Genomic DNA, 16778 nt, shown 5'->3' with positions numbered 1-16778 from the left:
TGAAACAAGCAAATTTTCACTTGAAACAAGAGACAATTGTCTAAAAACAAGTTACTTCTGAGGTGATCATGTCTTATTTTAAGTGTAATGAGATATTTTGACTAGTAATAAGACGTTTTTGACTTGAAATAAGACAAATAATCTTGGTAAGATTTTGCGTTTTTGCAGTGTAATTATTAAGAGAAACCTTTTTTGGAATCTAATGTTGGAGCCGATTTTTATTGCATCCTGTGTTCCTGGGGTCCTCCGTGTCGCAAATGCAACTTTACTTTTCCATTACTTATCAAAATGTCACATTTTCATCGCTGCATGCGACAAAAGGAGAACGCCGTTTGCAAAAAAAGTTCAAAAGTTGCATTTTGTGACCAAAAACGGCTCTAAAATTGAAAAACACAGTTGCCTCAGTGTCTTACGGGAGGACAACCCTTCAGCCACTCAAGGTGCATTTTTTTTTTTGTTCTGTAGCTCCTTAATAAGCCTGACAGGTTTAGATGCTTTAGATGCGACAAATTATTTTAGCATCAACCCTCTCATCGCAGACGGGGCGACGTGACCAACAGGAAGAACTCCCAAAAAGTCAGTGCAGTCCTTCAACCTCACAGCAGTCTTCTTCTGGTGGATTAACCGTGGATTAACCTCTTAAAAAGTGCTGCAGATTCAGGGATGCAGGGATGAAAATATCCCCCATAAATGATCAGAATATACGTCCACAAACTGGTGCACACTCGAATTTGGATATTTTGTGCGGAGAGTGGCAGCCGGTGAAAGAAACACCGTCATGCATCTCTCCTGCATCAGTGCTGCAGCTTCAGGCGTCACACAGTAAAACTACGTCAACCTATGACTCTGTTTTGTCTTTCACAAAACAAACTTATGCATCACTTTCCGACAGGTTAATACACGGGTTAACAGAGTGGAAGAAGGCTGCTGAGGAGCCCGAGCACAGCCTGAGTTCGGTGTTTATTGCATAAAGAAGAGAAGATCGGCTGCTTCACACAGAAAAAAAAAAAAAAAAACAGCGTTTCATGCAGATCCAAAGACATGAGTCCACAACGAGGAAAACACCACGGAGACGGGAGTCGGTGGGGAGGAGGACGCTGTTGGGGTTCACAGCTCGGGACGGTCGGCTGCTGGCTGTCCTGCTGACGTCTGCCAGGAGCCGCTGCAGACGCTCAGAGCCCTGCCCACTTTGCTGTCTGACAGCCGGGTCGTCTAGAAGGTCAGCACTGAAACGGGGGAGGACAGTCAACGCACAACGTTCAGGCGGCAGGACGTTCAGGTTTAGTTTGGTTTTAACTTCATTCGGGGCAGTGGCACAAGGAGGAGGAGGAGGAGGGGGAGGTGGAGGAGGACGTGCAGACGGGCATGCGTGGGGGCGAGCAGAGATCACTTACAGTCGACCTCCAGGATGGCTCGGACCGTCCTGGTGAGCTCCTTCGCCTCCTGGGCGAGGGTGGCCGCCGTCCAGGGGCTCTTCTTGTAGCGCGGGACGAGGCCCGGGGACGGGACGCCGACTTTAACATCTCCAGAGCTGCAGGCGAGACAGCAGAGAGAAGCGTGAGCCAGTTCACTGCTAAAAAAAAAAACAAAAAAAAACCCCCTCTGTCTTAAGCCCTCAGCACTCTGGCCCTTTAGACCCATTTTAGTTTGGTGGGGGGGGGGGCAGAGGAACTTCAGCAGGAAGTAAAAGGTCAGCAGGAGAAACCAAATAGAGGTGGTGAGCATCATCTGAGATTAATTTGAGATGCAGCTCAGCTCTGTGTGTCCTAAATCTGGAGAAAACACTGTGTTTTGGTCAGACACCTGTTTATTTATGTATTTATTTATTTAGAGAGTATAAAGGGGTAGAGCATTATGATAGGAGCATGTGATGGCCATTCCCATACCCATTCCCTCACTGCAAAAACACAAAATCTTACCAAGATTATTTGTCTTATTTCAAGTCAAAAATGTCTCATTTCTAGTCAAAATATCTCATTACACTTAAAATAAGACATGATCACCTCAGAAGTAACTTGTTTTTAGACAATTGTCTCTTGTTTCAAGTGACAATTCGCTTGAAACAAGTGAAAATTTGCTTGTTTCATTGGCAAAATTTGCCAGTGGAAAAAGTGAAAATTCACTTGAAATAAGTGAAAATTAGCTTGAAACAAGAAACAAATTTTGCCAATGAAACAAGCAAATTTTCACTTGAAACAAGAGACAATTGTCTAAAAACAAGTTACTTCTGAGGTGATCATGTCTTATTTTAAGTGTAATGAGATACTTTGACTAGGAATAAGACATTTTTGACTTGAAATAAGACAAATAATCTTGGTAAGATTTTGAGTTTTTGCAGTGCTGAAACAAGTTTTTTTTATTTGTCTAAAAAAAAAAAAACAACAAAATATTAATCCTAAACATAATAGTAATAATAATAATAATAAAACTTTATTTGTATAGCACCTTTCATGAAAGAATTGCAGCTCAAAGTGCTTCACAATAATAATGAAAAAAAAAAAAAAAGACCATTTGAAAACACATTAAATAAAACATTAAAAAGACTAAAACACAGCACGAGTTGGAATGAAAAACGGAAAAGGCTGAAGACGAGAACTTCGAAATAAAACAAAATATACAAATAAAACAATACATTTCCTGATATCTAAAGGTCGTATGTTCCAAAGCGCAGGGGCGTAAGTCACAAAGGCGGCATGAGACTAAATCAAACTAAGATGTTGATTTTCTGAGGTGTGGCAGCGATGTTTGCCGTGTTTTCTCTCAGGTCAACACCTCAGCCAAGCGTCAGGCCAAAATTTTTCAAAATCGTCAAAATAAAAGTGCTTCCATTCTGGTTTTCTTTTGCACAAATTCAGATTTTATCATGAGGACACGCAGACGGAGACCCTGCTGATCAGACCAGTGATGGGATGAGTGTGTTCAGATCATTTCTCCTCCGTGCATCCTGCATTCAAGCAGAATCAGACCCCCCCTTTTGTGCACTGGGACTATTTTTTTCAAGATCCTTCCTCTCAGCGATGCAGCAAAAGAGCAGCGGTACACGCAATAAAAAACGCCTGACCTTCCCTTTTCCACATTTCACGCCATTCCTGTCATTGTGCGCCCGGCGTGTCTTTATGTCGGATCTTCTTTTCACGGTTAAGAGGAATAGTTTGGTGCATTGTGAGGAGACGGTGGAAACGCCGGCTGAGGAATCTGAGCTTTTTGTAGCTGGAGATCGTCCGCTAAATGACTAAAATGTGAATCTGAGAAGAGGCGCAGAGTAGAATAAAATCAGGGAAATACTTAAAGGACCATTCCAGTGATTTTTTTTAGTGTTTGGCCCATTTACTACAGTTAAACCCACCAACATTGCCTCTGGTAGGCTATTAGTATTTGTTTTGCATTGTAAAGCGGCTCTTATTTAAACTTAATCTAATGAAGCAGTAAAGAGGGGCAGGACGAGATAAGCATGGCTTCTTTCTGTCCCTTCTCAGATATATAATGTAAATGAATGTGTTATGAATTAGTTGACTGTACAGTTAATTTCTATTCTGGTCGTTTGACTTTTTTGAGAAGAATTTTCGACTGATATGTTGAATTGTTGGAGACAAATAAAAATTCAATTCAATTCAAAAACTGTGATTTTTTTTTTTTTTTTTTTTTTGGTTGAAGCAGTCGCCTTATAATGTTCTGCCTCTGCGGCGAACAGAAAAAAAGTCCTCAACATTCAGAAACCACACAGCTGATAATCGGCTGTGGAAAGCAAAACGTTTCCCCGGGGACTATTTTCTCTGGAGGAGGAGGAGGAGGAGGAGGAGGTTTGACTGCGCCCCAATTTCATGAAAAAAGTTATCAAAACACAACAGTGCTGCTGCCTTTAGGAAAACGAATGCGGAGGACTTTATTATCGAATACGGGACTATTTTCTCTGGCGGAGGGAGAGTTTGCACCAGTTAGGGTCATCGGTAGAGCATCGAGACGTCCTTTAGAAAGCAAATTACTCACAATCTGAGCTCTTGTCAACAGAAATATCCTGATATTTGCCGCGTTGGCTTCCTCCTGCGATCGAGCACGACCGAGGTCAGAGGTCAGCGGCGCGTTTCTGTACTTTCAAAATGCAGGAAAGCAGACGAACGAGTTGACCACGCAGTTTTCATGGCCACTTTGAGACTAAGGATGATATTCTGAATTTGATCGTTTCTAATCAACGTCCTCAAGGTGTCGGTGCACAACTCGTGAAACTGATGCTGCCACTTGTTGGAAAATGACCGCGATCTTTGCAGTCAGACGGCCCCTGAACGCACCACCACGACCCAAGCTTGAAAAAGTCCTGGAAACCCAACAGTGCTGCTGCTTTTAGGAAAACTCATGTGGAGGACTTTATTCTGGAGTGAAGAAAGTGTGAAGGCTCTGAAAGTTCATGTTCATATCGTCGTGGAATGAATGGAAACCAGCGGCTGGAGGAAAGGGAGGAGGAGTGATGTGGCAGCTCTGAAACCCCACCGCTCGCTTTGGGAGGAGATCAGCGGAAATGTGAATTTTTAACACTTTGCAAGGCTAAACAAGCAAAATCGTTGGCAAGGTCCTGAAGTAAAAAAGCAGCAATAATCTGGTCTTGAAGAGCCTTTTAAGGACATAAACTCATCTCACACTTGTGGAAAAAAAAAACCTGCAGGAAATTAAAACTCTCCTTCATACCTTTTGGTTAAATAGTTTCTAAAAAACGAAAGATCCCGAAAAGCTTCACGTTGGTTTCTAAGGAAATTCACTTCGTCTTGGGCCAAGAGAGACTTTCTGATTCCTATAAAAGAAACGGCAGAAACTGGAAGCCGAGCAACAGGATTTCTCTCTCTCTCTCTCTCTCTCTCTCTCTCTCTCTCTCTCGCTCCTGTGTTCGGATGCACTCTCTTCCTCAGGGGTGTGAAATCATGCACAGTATATCACATTATTTGTTTTCGGGGTAATGAAAGTGACAGAGGTAATAAAAGCACCGAGCAAGGCAGGAGGAAATAGGCCAAACAGTTCCAATATCAGGCGAACCAGAGAGGGGGACAATAAGATTTCTGCTCACTTTATTAGCTAGAGACAAAACTATGGATGATATACTCTCGAAAAAAGCGCTTTGTGTGTGTGTGTGTGTGTGTGGCGGTGCGAGCGTAATCCAAACCGAGGCAAATCTGCCGCGCGGCTTCGTACGCCGTGAGCGCCGAAAGCTCATCACGGGTCCCAAATTAAATCCCAACCTCTCCTGGTCTCCTCGTCGTCTGAGGGGTCTTTGAGTTTACGCTTTTGATAAAAAATGTTCTTTTTCCTCTCCCCCACTCGCTTTATTACAGCGCCGGAGTCAAGATGACTGATGGGCCTAATGCAAGTAATATTCGGCATTATAAGAAAGTCATTATGTGCAAGTGAATGGGCAGCGGAGAGCCATTTATTTCCTGACGAAGAATAATGACACTGCTCGCCCACTACTCAATTAGCTGGCATTCAACAACTGGCCGGCCTACGTTTCCGGTTACAAATGGCCTAGAAAAAGGAGAGCCGCGACTGAATGAAAGAAAAAAAAGAAAAAAGAGAGAGAGAAACACGGCGTACTGAAGGGGAGCTGCGGTTATGAAAGATGCGTTGAGGTGGCCCACTGACCCGGAGAGGGAATGAAAGGAAAGCAAGCAGGAGGTGTCGTGGAGGAGCGGTGGTGGTGGTGGTGATGGGGTGGGGGGGGGGGGGGGGGGTGACTTAATAACGGTGTTTGGACGTCGATGGCGGCTCGGCCTGATTCGCCACGCGGCGCTTACACAACCCGGCCACTTTCCAGAGGCCAGAGGGAAGCTCACACACACACGCCGCACTGCACAAAAAAAAAAAAAAAAAAATACATGTATCCGTCATATCCTCCTGAGACCCGAGGAAAAAGAGTGTCTTCCAATTTAACTTTTTTGCATCTGCTGCCTGCAGACACTCTTCATCATAATGTAGACGCTGTCTGAATGAGAAAGTAGATCCGGCTCACTGGATCTACTTTCTCATCAAAACAGTTAGAGGATGGAAATTTCGCTGTCGAAAAATGTTATAAAGTCACAAATTTGCAAGAAAAAACTCTGACGCTTCGAGAAAAAACAGAATCAGAAGTCACGGTGAATCCCACAGGAGAAGAACAACCAGTTTGAGTTTTTTCTCATAAATTTACGACTCAGAATCTCAGCGTTTCTGTCTTGCAAATTTGTGACTTTATTATCTCTGAATTTTCAAGTTTTTTCTCATAAATTTGTGAGTTTTTTCTCGTAAATTTACCACTTTAATCTCAGAGAATATCCAAATTTTTTTCTCATAAATTTGTGAGTTTTTTTCTCATAAATTTACGACTCAGAATCTCAGACAATATCCAAGTTTTTTCTCATAAATTTGTGAGTTTTTCTCATAAATTTATCACTTTAATCTCAGAGAATATCCAAGTTTTTTCTCATAAATTTGTGAGTTTTTTTCTCGTAAATTTATCACTTTAATCTCAGAGAATATCCAAGTTTTTTTCTCATAAATTTGTGAGTTTTTTTTCTCGTAAATTTACGACTCAGAATCTCATAGAATATAGTTTTTTCTCATAAATTTACGACTCAGAATCTCAGACAATATCCAAGTGTTTTCTCATAAATTTGTGAGTTTTTCTCGTAAATTTACCACTTTAATCTCAGAGAATATCCAAGTTTTTTCTCATAAATTTGTGATTTTTTTTCTCGTAAATTTACGACTCAGAATCTCAGAGAATATCCAAGTTTTTTCTCATAAATTTGTGAGATTTTCTCGTAAATTTACCTCTTTAATCTCTGAGAATATCCAAGTTTTTTTCTCATAAATTTGTGAGTTTTTCTCGTAAATTTACCACTTTAATCTCAGAGAATATCCAAGTTTTTTTCTCATAAATTTGTGAGTTTTTTTCTCGTAAATTTACCACTTCAATCTCAGAGAATATCCAAGTTTTTCTTCTCATAAATTTGCGAGTTTTTTTTCTCGTAAATTTACACCTCAGAATCTCAGCGTTTCTGTCTTGCAAATTTGTGACTTTATTATCTCTGAATTTTCGAGTTTTTCTCATAAATTTGTGAGTTTTTCTCGTAAATTTACCACTTTAATCTCAGAGAATATCCAAGTTTTTTTCTCATAAATTTGTGAGTTTTTTTTCTCGTAAATTTATGACTCAGAATCTCAGAGAATATCCAAGTTTTTTTTTCATAAATTTGTGAGTGAGTTTTTCTCATAAATTTACCACTTTAATCTCAGAGAATATCCAAATTTTTTTCTCATAAATTTGTGAGTTTTTTTCTCATAAATTTACGACTCAGAATCTCAGACAATATCCAAGTTTTTTCTCATAAATTTGTGAGTTTTTCTCATAAATTTATCACTTTAATCTCAGAGAATATCCAAGTTTTTTCTCGTAAATTTGTGAGTTTTTTTCTCGTAAATTTATCACTTTAATCTCAGAGAATATCCAAGTTTTTTTCTCATAAATTTGCGAGTTTTTTTTCTCGTAAATTTACGACTCAGAATCTCATAGAATATAGTTTTTTCTCATAAATTTACGACTCAGAATCTCAGACAATATCCAAGTGTTTTCTCATAAATTTGTGAGTTTTTCTCGTAAATTTACCACTTTAATCTCAGAGAATATCCAAGTTTTTTCTCATAAATTTGTGATTTTTTTTCTCGTAAATTTACGACTCAGAATCTCAGAGAATATCCAAGTTTTTTCTCATAAATTTGTGAGATTTTCTCGTAAATTTACCTCTTTAATCTCTGAGAATATCCAAGTTTTTTTCTCATAAATTTGTGAGTTTTTCTCGTAAATTTACCACTTTAATCTCAGAGAATATCCAAGTTTTTTTCTCATAAATTTGTGAGTTTTTTTCTCGTAAATTTACCACTTCAATCTCAGAGAATATCCAAGTTTTTCTTCTCATAAATTTGCGAGTTTTTTTTCTCGTAAATTTACACCTCAGAATCTCAGCGTTTCTGTCTTGCAAATTTGTGACTTTATTATCTCTGAATTTTCGAGTTTTTTTCATAAATTTGTGAGTGAGTTTTTCTCATAAATTTACCACTTTAATCTCAGAGAATATCCAAGTTTTTTTCTCATAAATTTGTGATTTTTTTTCTCGTAAATTTACGACTCAGAATCTCAGAGAATATCCAATTTTTTTCTCATAAATTTGTGAGATTTTCTCGTAAATTTACCTCTTTAATCTCAGAGAATATAGTTTTTTCTCATAAATTGTCTCTGTATTTTTCCTACAGTGGCCCTAATACACCAGCGTAGTCTCTTCATAATACTCTCCCCCCTGTGTGTGTGTGTGTGTGTGTGTTTTCCATAGGAAAGTGACCCCGAGACATGAATCGAGGCGGGACAGGGCGTCCGCGGCGGCGGCTCGTTACAGACGAGGATGTTCTGCGGTGTGTTCTTGCAGGAGCGCTGACCGACATAGATAAGAGCTCGGCTCCATGAAATCCAGCCCGATCGCATTTCATCCAAACACGGCGGCTCCCTCCGCTCGCTCCGCGGGGCCCGCTGTCATAATGCAGCCGTGCAGCAGGAGCTAATTGGTGCATGTACCTGCACTGTGTGTGTGTGTGTGTGTGTGTGTGTGTGTGTGTGTGTAGGGGGGGGTTAACCTGGGCTAATGGGCTCTGCTATCTGCAGGGTCCCTCATTACACGACTCCTACAGAGGTGTCGGGGTCAACCACACACACACACACACACACACACACACACACACACACACACAATTGGACGTGCACACACACACACAAAATGTCACACATTTACACATAGGACCACACACAAATGCACACACACACACACATTCACATCATATAAGTATACTGCAGACATGACCTCGAGCACACTTGGACACATGTACACACACTAATTAACACACACACGTAGCGGTTACACAACGCGCACACACACACACACACACACACACGCTCATGGCCACACACACAATAATAATCACACACAAACTGATGTGCACACACAGGAACAGGAAGCGATGGACAAAAACTCACACACACACACACACACGCACACTCTTGCAGGTGTGTATAAATGGATACACACTCATTCAGGTACACACAAAATAATACACACACAAACTCAAGTGGTTTATACTTAAGTAGACACACAGATACACACACACTCATACATGTGTCTACACACAACACAGCACCGTTACTGCTGCTACATGTGTCTACACACACACACACACACACACACACACACACACACACACACACACACATCTACTATATATACTATATATAAAAAAGCAAAAGCACATACACCCTATATATATATATATATATATATATATATATATATATACTGCACACACACACACACATACTGTGCACACAGAACAAGACATAAACACACACAATTAGAGGTGTGTGTGTGTGTGTGTGTGTGTGTGTGTGTGTGGAGGGGGGGCTACAGTGTTGGTTGCCATTAGCAACCGCTGAGGCAGCTTGTCATTGCCAGTCCAGCCTGTTAGCAGGCTGACGAGGCTCTAACGAACACCGAGCTGTCATTTAACCACAGAGGACACACACACACACACACACACACACACACACACACACACACACACATACACACACACACAGGGAGGGCTAGCTCTCTCGCTCTCTGACAGGAAGTGGTGACTTTTACTTTGACGGGGCTCTGAGTGTCCCAGCCAGACTCACCTGAAGCTCTTCGGGGGGCCGTGGGCCTCCAGCAGGAACTCGTGAACGCTCTGCGGAGGAGGAGAAAGAAAGAAAGAAAGAAAGAAAGAAAGAAAGAAAGAAAACACGCTAGCTTCATTTTCATTTTCACCCTCTGCTCCTGCAGGCGCCCCCACAGGTCGGCCCGCCGCCGTCTGGCTCGGCGCCAAAACCACCGAAGTGACGGCCGACGGCAGAGACAAACTGATTTACTCCATCAAAAGGAAACAAAACAACAAATTCAAATTGATCAGACATAAACATCTGAGGTTTGGAACAAGCAGGTGAGGAGCTGAGGTCCTGCCTCCGTAAACAGACGGGCATCAGGGGGGCGGAGCCAGAAAAACCCCCCACACTGTTTTCCATAAGTAATAATTAATAATTATCACAAGTGCTTTTTATATTGTATGATTTAGAATTAGGATTTGTTTTGGGTTACCAACGATACCATTTCCCTCAGCGCTTTCTTTTTCAAGGATAGATAAATCAGTTCATTCATGTTTTGTTGTTTGTTTTTTTGGTCTAGTTTTTGACTCATTTTTTAACGTTTTTAACTTTTTCCACCTCCCGGCCTCATTCGCTGCTGCTCAGTTCCACGTCCAGAGTTTTAATCTGCGTGCTAACGTTAATCCATCACAGTGAACGAAAGGCCACCAGCTGCCTTTTGTTTGTGTTAGAAAGCAAATATCAGGCTACACACTTTCACTTTTCTGAAGCCGATTGATCTCTGCTAACGCTCCGGTTCTTTTGTCTTTCACTTCTGTAAAGTTTGGTTTTCCTGTTTTTGCTGTGTGCAAATAACAAAAATGAAAGTAAATTATTTTTTAAGTTGATTCTTAAAACATATACTTTCATGTCGAAGCCTTCTTTACACCCGTATTACACTGTCCTTCTTTTAATTATGCATTAATTTAAATTTTTATTATTATTTCAGCCACCCTTGTTGTTATGTAGTCACTGCCTCATCAGCATGCTTTTACTGGGAGGCTGATTTACAGCTTGTTACACCTTTGTCAGTATTTAATATTTTATAACTTTCCAATTTGCTCTTAGTTGGTTTGTTGTTTTATCAAAGCTGTGAAGCACTTTATTAACCTCGTCTTTGAAAAGTGCTATATAAATACAGTTTGTAATTATTATCATCATTATTATTATTATTATTATTATTAAGGTCAGGTTTGTGAATCCAGGCTCGGGTCTGTAAACGAGGTAAAACAACACTTCCATGCTCTCTTCTCTATAATAAACCCTTCGACCAATCGCTAACCTCCCTCTGTGATGACATCACAGCCCCGGCGAGCCAACCGGCGAGCTAGGCTGGAGGGACGCCGGCTGTTTGGAGATGCAAGCGGACAGCCTCTGCAGGAGTGGATGTGGGTTAAATCACGGTTATGTAACGTCAATTTGCAGGAGAGAGAGAAGCGAAGCAGGCGTGCATTTATCTGAAAACGACGTGGATTGTCCCTTTAAGTGGGCTAAAGGCTCGTCAGGTGCGTGCCCCACTTTCTGTTTCTGCTGCACACGCTCCGCGGACAGAGGTGCAGCTGGGATAAAACTTTTTTTTTTTTAAATGTTTCTCCTGCCTCTCCACAGTGTGTGCAGCCCTCACCGCTCTCTGCGTGATGATGAACATTAAATATGGATCAGATTAATCCGCCGCGCTAACACGACGTCTGACAGCCGGCTCCCCGGGCGGCGTCCCGCTGGAGGCCGGGGGGAGCGGGACATGACGGGTCGCCTGGCTGAGCCTCTGTTTTACCTCCACAAAGTGAAGCAGCTTCCCCGTGGAGATCTCAAAGGCCTTTTTGGCCCCTTCGCTCTTCCGTAGTTGACACTCGAGCACGGCCACCCTCTTCTTCAGCTCCTCCGTCTCCTCCTGCGGGTCAAAGACAAGAGAAGGGATGAGAAAGTCTGTGATCTGTGTTGGAGCCTCTGGCACACGTCAGCACATCAGTTTGACCTGTTTCACTTTAATGCTTTGCTGCCGGGGCAAAATACCTGCTTTTCTTCTCAAAAATAATTAATAATTGTTACTGTAGTCAATGAAGCTGCAGTTTTTGATTGGGAAGGGAAGAGACTTGTTTGCTCAAACAAACAAACAAACACACAATAAATAAATTAATAAACAGAAAATAAAGACAAACAATACCACCATACTATTTCTTTAACATAAAAATAATAATTAAAATAATATAAATTAAATTAAATATATATTATATAACAATATAAATAATAATATAAAATATAAAATTTTAAAATATTTTAAAATGTTAAAGTTTTTTAAATGGTTATGAGTCAGTGCTGTCTGACCAAAAAAAAAAAAAAAAATATATATATATATATTTTTTTTTTTTTTAATTAAAAATTGCATCTTCAAAGTAGTGATTTCTAAAATATTTCTGAATGAATAAAAGGCCTTGTAGTGTGGCGGTGATGCGTTTAGGTTCCAGAGGTGTAAATGTGGTCGAGGTGGTAAATCCTGATCCTTAAAATGCAACCTAGAGAACAAGACTAATAAACTAATAAATGCACTAATAAAATATACAACACATGACATGATAAACCAGGTGATAAACTCAAAACTAATTCAGCATCAAAAACAGAATTAGCACAGCGCACTAAAATGTAGATGTAATGACATCATATGAAAATGAAGTGCACAGACGTATGTATTGATATGCATTGATTGATATGCAGTTTTAATTGCGTATTTGTTTGACTGCCACTTTGACGCTCTTTAAAAAGACAAGTGCTAAAAAGACTAGCAGTGCCTCCAAGGTTTACAGAGAGAAACCAGCACACTGTCGGCCCTTCACGGGACATGACTCAAACCACCAACACACACACACACACATTGTAAAGGTCACACACTGTGGTCTGTGCAGGGGTTTTTTTTGTTTTAATGGAGGTTTTTGACGTAGATTTGGATCACACCACTGACGGCGTGGGCCAGTAAACACTTGAACGCGGCAGATATCCGATATCAATAAGAGCTGAGTTTTCACTGAGAGACATTTTGAGTGCAGCTGCTCAAAACCACCAAAACTGCTCAATTAACTCTAAAGGACGTGGATTTACAGAGACACATGGGTAGGGTTGATTCTGACACTCTCATCTATTAATCAACACTGCTAATTTTTTGCTTTGGATGATTTAATTCCATAATTTCACTCCAAAACGGGCAGGAAAACATGAGTCGGCTGTTTAATGTCACAGTATTTACATTGCAGTGCGTGTCTTGTCGTGTTTAAAGCAGTCAGCTGACTCCCACAGGCCTGCTGACCCGCAGGTTGCTAGCCAGATTTTTATAAATAACCTCTCGGTGAAAGGCGACGTCAGAGAGGAAAGCGGCACCGCTCAGCAGCTTCTGTCACTGAATAATACAAAGCAAACAGTGACCTAGATCCACCGCGCCGCAGAGAGGGAGCAGAGCGAACCTGGAGGGAGCGGACGGGACGGGACGGGACGGGACGGGACGGGACGGGAGGGGACGGGACGGGACGGGACGGGACGGGACGGGGAGTCAAACCGGGATACAGGGAGTCATCAGGGAAGTCACACAGGTGGAAAAATGAGTTTGGAAAAACAAGCCTCTGGGAAGTTAGATGGGAAACAAAAAACACTCCTCTCCATACAAGACTGCTGCCGTAGTGCCCTTGAGCAAAGCCCTTGCACAAACTTCAGTCAAGTTACTGCACTTTCTGATGAGAATGGATCCCGTATATTTTGACAATACCGAGTGATAAACTTTTTTCTTTCTTTCAGGAAAAGTAGCTCTCTGCTAAAAAAAAAAAAAAAAAGTCAAACAAAATCACAAAATACACATATGTTGTGGTGAAGCGCCTCGATAAGAGCAGCGGTTTTCAAAACAGGGGCAATATTAGGAAAAGTTTAATTTCACCAGGAATTAATTTGCTAGAAATTCAACAGGTGACCTCCTCCTCAGAATCAGCTGATTTTTTTTTTTACAATACATTTTGCATATTCAGTGAGGCCATGTGAAATCTTACATTCATACTATGAATATTTTATGAGCTACAGCTCCTCAAAGTCCATGCGGGTGGCTCGACATTTCATGCTTTTTTTATTGAAGTTGTTTTTTCTTGCATTTTTGAGCCTCATAACTTCATTCCTAACAGAGATCGCCACTCGAAACTTTCAAAGACAAACTCGAGCTCTGTTAAAAAAAAAAAAAAAAACTGCAGCCGAGTCAGTTTTACATCCATCCTCAGCGTCACAATCCTGAGCCAAAATCTGGTTTTTCCTCCACATGATTTTTTCTGTAACCAACTTTGAGCATCAACATGTTGGGAAAAATGAAAGTTTCATGTCTGTGACTCAGTGAGATAGAAACAAGCCTCGGTGTCCTGGAGGTGTCGTGTGTTTTCTGATAATTCATCAGAGAAAACTGGATAAAGTGCATTTCCAGGCTCATGACACCATGTTGGACCGGCTGCTGGTTTAAAACAAGTTCTGACAGGTGAAAAGTCTCATTTTCAGCTTCATTTTTAGCTTCATTTTGAGGCTAGGCTCATGTTCAAGCTGTGTCAAAATTATTTTCTAAAACAGGCAGATTTTGACTCTCACAAAATGCAAAATTGGAGATTCTATTAACTCTGGAAAGGATTTACCATGATAACGCTCAGATACTGCAAGGAAAAGAAAATCAGCTGAATCTGAAGTGATCACACTGCAAAAACGCAAAATCTTACCAAGATTATTTGTCTTATTTCAAGTCAAAAATGTCTTATTTCTAGTCAAAATATCTCATTACACTTAAAATAAGACATGATCACCTCAGAAGTAACTTGTTTTTAGACAATTGTCTCTTGTTTCAAGTGAAAATTTGCTTGAAACAAGTGAAAATTTGCTTGTTTCATTGGCAAAATTTGCCCGTGGAAAAAGTGAAAATTCACTTGAAATAAGTGAAAATTAGCTAGAAACAAGAAACAAATTTTGACAATGAAACAAGCAAATTTTCACTTGTTTCAAGCAAATTTTCACTTGAAACAAGAGACAATTGTCTAAAAACAAGTTACTTCTGAGGTGATCATGTCTTATTTTAAGTGTAATGAGATATTTTGACTAGGAATAAGACATTTTTGACTTGAAATAAGACAAATAATCTTGGTAAGATTTTGAGTTTTTGCAGTGCAGGTGGGAAATCTCCTCTGAATTGGTTGATTTTATATGAAATGACCCACTTGACGGTGTTCAGGTGTGAAATATTAACATATAAACCAACATGTGTCTCCACGTCTGGATCCTGAGGGGAGAAGTGACTCCACATGGGCTCAGCTCGGAGGAAAATGTTTTTAAAAATGGGCCTCTGAGCGGGAAGCTGCTGTGGGGCTCGGGTCACGGCGCCGCTGACCCTCCCTCCACGCCGCCCGGCAGAAAGTGAGACTTCACCGAATTAAAGAAAGGACGCCCGGATAAAGTTACAGGAACTGGAATCAGATATTTTGAGCAGAGTCTCAAACCTGGCAGGCGGACAGGCCACCGATAAATAAGCTGCCTGAGTCATGCACTGCAAACAAAACAAAACAAAACAAAACAAAACAAAACAATAAAAAAGCATCTTAACAAGTTAAACAAGTCATTTAGTCTCGTATTGCAGCGTCGAGGCCGAGCGTGTCGCGTCGCCGAGCCGCCATCGCAAAGCGTGTCAGCGCCACGTTTTGCACGGTTTCATGCAAACTATGCAGACTATAAAGGAAGGGAGTCCATATAACAAGGTGTGTGTGTGTGTGTGTGTGTGTGTGTGTGTGTGTGTGTGTGTGAGCGACCTGGGTTCAAGTCCAAGTTCAAGTTTGTTTTTAACGTAAAATAAAAAAGGGGGATTAGGAGCGCTGTGTGGATCCTCCATCAGGCAAACAAGAACCAAAGCTTGGATCAACAGAAAATATATTTTTTAGTTCTTCTCTTTTTTAAATCAACATCCTGTGTAAAAAAAATCAAACTTAAAAAAAAAAAAAAAACATCCAAGGTACAAAAATGTTAAAAAGCCTTTTTAATAACATGGCTAGGTGTGATTTTAAACCCTAGCTGCTGACCAACGTGTTTAATGTTGCTTTAAAAAAGGGAACAAACTTAAAAAATGTATTTCTCTTGTTTTTAAACGTGTTTGCTAATGTTATCTTGCCCTAATCCTAATCCTAACCTTAACCAAATCTGTTAGCTAATGTTAACTAACAAGCTAATGAGCTAACATTCACTTAGCCAAGGAGCTAATGATTATCCAGCGCTTTGACATCAGGCTGCATGTTCAGTGTTAAAATCTTTTTTTTTAATCTTCAAACAAGGTCAAAACTTAAAACTAGCCAGGAACCTGTTACTCCCACAGGTAAAATCTGCCAGTGGGATGAGATAATCCCACTTGTTTCCGATGAAAGCTCACTTATTTCAGGAATTTTCTGTATAAATGTGTTGAAACAAGGCAGAATAAGGCAGATTAGCCACTAGGATCTAGAAAATGACTCTTGATTCGAGAAAATTATGGAAATAAGGTGATCAGCACTGGAAACACGTGGGATTATCTCATCTCAGTGGCAGATTTTTTACCTCGTTTGAAGGAAAACAGGATTTAAACAGTGAAAATAAGCCTGAGCTGAGCGGGCCCCGGGGCCGCAGAGACCTGCAGGTGAGGTGTGTCCGCCCGGCGGCGGCGGCTCACCTTGGCCTGGGCCGGCGGCTCCGCCCTCTGCGTCTTCAGCTCGGCGATCTCGGCCTCCAGGAGGTGGATTACCTCCTCGTAGTCCATCTCCATCCCCCGCGCCTGCTTCTGCGCCGCCTCGGCCAGCTGGATGCGGCTCCGCAGGGCCCGGCTCTCCTCGGCGCCGGCCTTCACCTCCTGCCACGGACGCCGAGACGGGGACGGGGAGGAGGACGGGGAGGAGGACGGTGAGGAGGACGTTCGGGGAAATAAGAAAAAAGGGGAGACGAGGATGGAGAGGAGGATTAGGGGGGAAAAGCAGAGATTAAGCCGAGGCTGAGGCCAAAGCAAATTATTCAAAATGACAAAGTGAGAATCAACCAG

The 16778-nt window shown here is 41.2% G+C and overlaps 1 protein-coding gene across 1 annotated transcript in view; it reads right to left on the bottom strand.

Moving 5' to 3' along the window:
* Positions 1 to 456: 456 nt before the first annotated feature.
* Positions 457 to 16778, bottom strand: part of stxbp4 (syntaxin binding protein 4) — a 71115-nt gene continuing 54793 nt past the window's right edge. The window contains exons 17-21 of the mRNA XM_030078110.1: positions 16416 to 16592; positions 11499 to 11615; positions 9722 to 9771; positions 1395 to 1531; positions 457 to 1226 (exon numbers count right to left, since the gene is read on the bottom strand). Of these exons, the coding sequence (XP_029933970.1) occupies positions 1213 to 1226; positions 1395 to 1531; positions 9722 to 9771; positions 11499 to 11615; positions 16416 to 16592 (495 nt within the window). The 3' untranslated portion in view covers positions 457 to 1212. The remainder of the gene's footprint in view (positions 1227 to 1394; positions 1532 to 9721; positions 9772 to 11498; positions 11616 to 16415; positions 16593 to 16778) is intronic.

This window comes from Myripristis murdjan, chromosome 19, assembly GCF_902150065.1.
Source record: "Myripristis murdjan chromosome 19, fMyrMur1.1, whole genome shotgun sequence".
NCBI lineage: Eukaryota > Metazoa > Chordata > Actinopteri > Holocentriformes > Holocentridae > Myripristis > Myripristis murdjan.
Note: the sequence above shows the minus strand (reverse complement) of the source record. Positions and strands in the feature narration are given on the sequence as shown.